This window comes from Lynx canadensis, chromosome D4 (genome assembly GCF_007474595.2).
Source record: "Lynx canadensis isolate LIC74 chromosome D4, mLynCan4.pri.v2, whole genome shotgun sequence".
Taxonomy (NCBI): Eukaryota; Metazoa; Chordata; class Mammalia; order Carnivora; family Felidae; genus Lynx; species Lynx canadensis.
This window is the reverse complement of record NC_044315.2, coordinates 92,329,926-92,334,408: the sequence shown is the minus strand read 5'-3', so window position 1 is coordinate 92,334,408 and position 4,483 is coordinate 92,329,926. Positions and strand designations below refer to the sequence as shown.

General features: G+C 70.3%; 1 protein-coding gene across 1 annotated transcript in view; it reads right to left on the bottom strand.

Annotated features, from left to right (window-relative positions):
- Positions 1–58, bottom strand: part of KCNT1 (potassium sodium-activated channel subfamily T member 1) — a 15,978-nt gene extending 15,920 nt beyond the window's left edge. Inside the window, exon 1 of the mRNA XM_030292868.1 lies at positions 48–58. Within this exon, the coding sequence (XP_030148728.1) occupies positions 48–58 (11 nt within the window). The remainder of the gene's footprint in view (positions 1–47) is intronic.
- Positions 59–4,483: the final 4,425 nt, after the last annotated feature.

The following is a 4,483-nucleotide window of genomic DNA, read 5'->3' as shown; positions in this document are numbered from 1 at the left end:
GCGTTGACGGCAGTAGGACAGGCGGAGCGCGGTCCTGGGGGTCCCACCTCCCGGCCATCGTGCCCCGGGGCAGGGGGCTCCGGCCTGCGGGCGGGCGGGCTGTGAATGGCCTCCGCCTGGCCGGGCTCCCCTGGGGGCAGAAACGAGCACCGCTCTGCCCCCGACGGCTGAATGGGGCTGGCTGCGCCGTCTCCAAGCTGCGCGAGACGGCCCTCCTCCCCGCAGCCTGCCGTGGGCACAGGACGGTGTGACAGGGCGATGCCTTGGCGGGCCCTCGGCCGGGGCGCCGGCACCTTCCTGACCTGCTCCAGGCGGGGGACCTCCGCCTGGGCCACAGTGGGCTCCGCTGGCCACGGCTCCCAGAGGAGGCCTGGGCGCCGTGGGCTCTTCCCCTCCCTCGGGTTCTGGTGCAGGGAGGGGTCACACGGCCACAGCCTGGACCCCCGGAGCCAGAGAGGCAGGACGGGCCTCCCACAGACCACAGCCAGCAGACCCCCACACTCCCTGTACCGCATGGCACCCCTCCACTCCCCCAGCACACCCCTGTACCCCACTGCACCCCAGCGCAGACCCCTTTCCTCTCTCTCCTCGGAGCCCTCTCCCTGCCTTCCCGGCTTACTCCTCAAGCCCCGAATCCCACCCTTCTCTGTAGGCGCCGCCTGGAGCTGTGTCGGGGGCTCCTGAGGGCCTCTTCGGGGAGTTGGTCCAACAGGCCTGGCTGGGCCCGGGCCCGGTGAGGTCAGCTCAGGGGGGCAGATGGACGCAAGTCGGTGAGCCCGAGGGAAGAGCACCCAGCCCGGGAACAGCCCCCCCCGACACCCTCCGGCCCCATCGAAGCAAAGCCTCCACAGAGGGGTCTCCACTCCCCACCTGGCCACCCACTCAGGCCACTTCCCTAACGGGGCCCTTATCTGGCCAGCGGGGCCCGGCCCTGCTCCTTCCCTCCTGAGCCTCCCAGGGCACCGACCATGTGGCCTCCCTGCCCCCACCCCACTCTGGTTGACCCCCCCCCCCCAGACTCCTCAGCTGCCCCCATCTCAACTCTGAATGCGGGACGCCCTAGGGCTGATCACGGGCCCCCCTCGACACCCGCCTGGCCCGCTTGCGCGAGGTGACCTCTAAACCCCAGCCCTGCTCTGAGCCCCCGGCTGCCCTCCGACGTTGCCCTTTGGGGTACCCTCCCCAGACCAAGCCGGAGCCGGAGGCGCTCCCTCTCCCCACGTTGGACCTCACGCTCTATGCGGCTGAGAGCCCCGCTCCACTCCCCCCGGGTCCCCCCGCCTATCCTTGCTGGACAGCTGGACGCCAGCAGGTGAGACGAAGCAGGAAGCCGGAGTCCCTGGCTCCTTCCTGTGCTCTCTGTTGGCAAAAGAGAGCGACCCCCAGCTCCTTCCCCGGGGACCCCCGACCTGACCCAACCTCGCCCCTGCCCCCGCTAGCCAACGGCCCCTTGCCGCACGTAGAGCATCCTGACGCCCCTGCCCAGGCCCAAGGGGCCAGGCCTGCTGACCCGGGACTGGTCGGGCCTGGACACTTTTGCTTCCGGGTCACCCGGCCCCTTCCCAGCTCCCCAGAAACGGAACCCCGGTCACTTCTCGGCCAGCCCTTGTCCCCCGGGGTCAGCTGCAGACACCCATCGGGACAGCCCCTCGAAGGTGGTCAGCGGCGGGGGGCCCGCGGAGGGAGAGGGCTGGTGAAGGAGACGCCGTGGGCTGGCGGACGTGGCCGCGTGAATCGGGCCTCGTGAAGCCTCTCTCACTCTTAATTTTTCACAAGCTGCGGCTGCCCACTTCTGACACCACCACAGACAGCAGGTTACGAGCTGTCCATTTAGCCTGAAGTACGGTCGAGGCGACAAGCGTAATTAGACCCCCACGGGGCGCTGGGCTGACACAGGAGGAAACCTTGGAGGGCCCCGAGGTTCGCAGCACAGCCCGGGCCCGGTTGAAGGACACTCTCGGCTCAGCGAGCTCACGGGAAGAAGCAGGTGGGCCCCGGGGTCACGGACGGGTCTGGCCAGACAGACAGAGGCCCTGTGCCTCCCCTGCCCGGCTGCTCCGTGGCCCCTGCACCCGTCCGAGCCCCGGCCTCCTCACCTGGGGGGGGGGGGCGGGCAGTGACAGGAAAGGTCCACCACGGGTGTCTGGAGGGTGGCAGATGGGGGGGCTTTGGCTCTGGGGAGAGTTAGCCTGTCCCTCTGCATCTGACGCTCAACCTCTCAAGTCTGCTAAGTGCCTGCGCCCGAAGGAGGATTGAGTGAGAGGCCGCCGCGATGCGTGGCCCGGGGCCTGGCACCCATCAGCCCAGAAAGGACGGGCCCCCGGGCCACAAATCCACCTGGCTGATGCCCTCCACGGCCAGGGGGCAGGGTGGGACCCCAGTCCAGCCGTGGCTCGAGGCCCTGCGTGGGGTGCGTGACCAAGCTCACGGAAGCCACTCTGGGGAGTGAGGGAAGGGCTGAGCGGGAAGCCCCGCGAGCCGGGGGAGGGGTCCTGAGAACACACGGTGCGGTGGTCCCGGAGCTCGGCCTCAACATCGAGCTGCCCCAGACCCCACGGTGGAGCCCAAGGGTCTACTCCCCTCCCCCCGTCGGTGTCTGTGCTCCTTCGTGCACTCGGTCCGAGGCCCCCTGCCGCCAGGGGCCCAGGAAGAAGGTCTAAAGCCAGGGTGCCCCAAGGGCGTGGTCTCGGGGCCCAGAGCCTGAGGGGAGCCTGGGACTCAGAAAGCCCTGGGTGTAACCCCCGGGGTCAGGCCGTGGGCCCCGGGGACTGGACAGGCCCCACCTGGGCCCCACCCCAGGCTCCTCTGTCCTCGGAGGTTGCCAGCTCTCAGGCTGGTGAGGACAGGGGTCCAGACCGAACAGACAAAAGGGCCGTCTTGCCGAGCCCTGCCCTGGAGCCCCTCGGAGGGCTCCAGCCAGACTCATCCCGACACGCATGGAAAATAAGGCCCGCCAAGGCCCAAGGCTGGCCCAGGGGGTCGGAGGCATCGGGGGCTTGGGGCTGTGCATGGGACCAGGGCCTCTCGAATGTCTGGGGTGGAAGGGTCAGCCCCCGGCTGCCTCTGTCCCATCCCCACGAGGCTTGTGTTTGAGTGGGCCCAGGCCGAGCGCCTGCCTGTGCCAGGGCCTTGTCCACGCTGGAGGGGACCCACAGAGTCCCCCTTGTGCCGGCAAAGCAGCTCCAACCTCCCCAACCTGAGACCGGGACAGGACGTGCCAGGCGAGGGTGGCCGCCCTGGGGCGAGCCGGGCAGGCGGACTCTGGGCTGCACGTCTGCCTTCTGACCGGCAGGCTGACCCGGAGGCCAACGGGCAGGCAGGCCCGGGGAGCAGGCCTTCCAGGGAATCCTGGCAGGTGGTCCCGGCACAGATGGCCTGTGCCAATAAGCTCCGTAGGCAGAGTCAGGAGGGCGGCGGCGGGGAGGGTGGCCGGACGCTAAGCACACAGCACGGCAGGCCGGCCCGCCGGACCATGACAGCCGTGCACTCACATGGGGCCGGGGTCCTACTGTCTGCTTCCCTCCGCGTGTCGCTGTGTGGCTCGCTCCCTCCACACAGGAGCCCGCAGACTGACGCGCGAGAGAAAGGGCAGGGCCCCGGCCTGACTGCCAACCCCGAGGCCGGCTATTCTGAGTGAGCGAGGGCAGAGCCTATGACCGGCCCAGGGACCCAGCCCAGGACAGACATGTGGCCTGCTCCGCCCCCCCACGCACTGGCACTTCCTGTAGGTGTGTGGGCAAAGGGCCGGGCTTGGGGGCAGAGGACGGGCAGGGTGTCCGCTGAGTAGTGAGGCACCGGGGGCGGGGGGGTGGGGTAGGGCTGAGGGCTGTGCTGTCCCCACCACTCCCAGCCCCAGGCTCGCAGACTCGCCCATGGGGGGCTGGTGACCGTGTGGGCAAAGGTCGCTGTGGCGGACGTCCCTCCAGGCACCACGACCCTCCTGCGGGGTGGCGGGGCTCTGGATCCACCGGGGCTGAAAGGCTTTCCTCTAGCTCTTGCCCAGCGCCACAGGCCACCTCCTGCAGGCCACCTGCCGCCCCAGGGCGGCCCGCTGCCGGGGACATCCCGTGTCGGGAACCCGGAGGGGCAGAGCAGCCTGGGGGACCGAGGAAAGGCACGGTGGCCAGTGGCCTCTCCAACGGACGGGTGACCCCGGCCCGCGTGTCCCCCGTGAGGCGGCCCCACCTGGGACCTCCTGCACACGTGTTGGAGAGAACCCCTGTCCTGGCACCCTCGGCTGGGCCGGGGGCCTGGGAGAGCCTCGTGGGGCCTTGGTGGGCACGGAGCGTCTGCTCTACCGGTGACAACGCTGGGGTGGCCGCAAATCGTCCGTTTCCCCCTGGGAAGCCCGAGGCGCCCCAGAGAGCCCTGCGGGTGCCGGAGGGGCCCTCCGCCCCACCACCACCGTAGCGCAGGGGGCTGGGCTGGGGAGCCAGAGGCCCAGCCCTCCCGGCTCCCACACACCTGCCGGGGTCACAGGCCG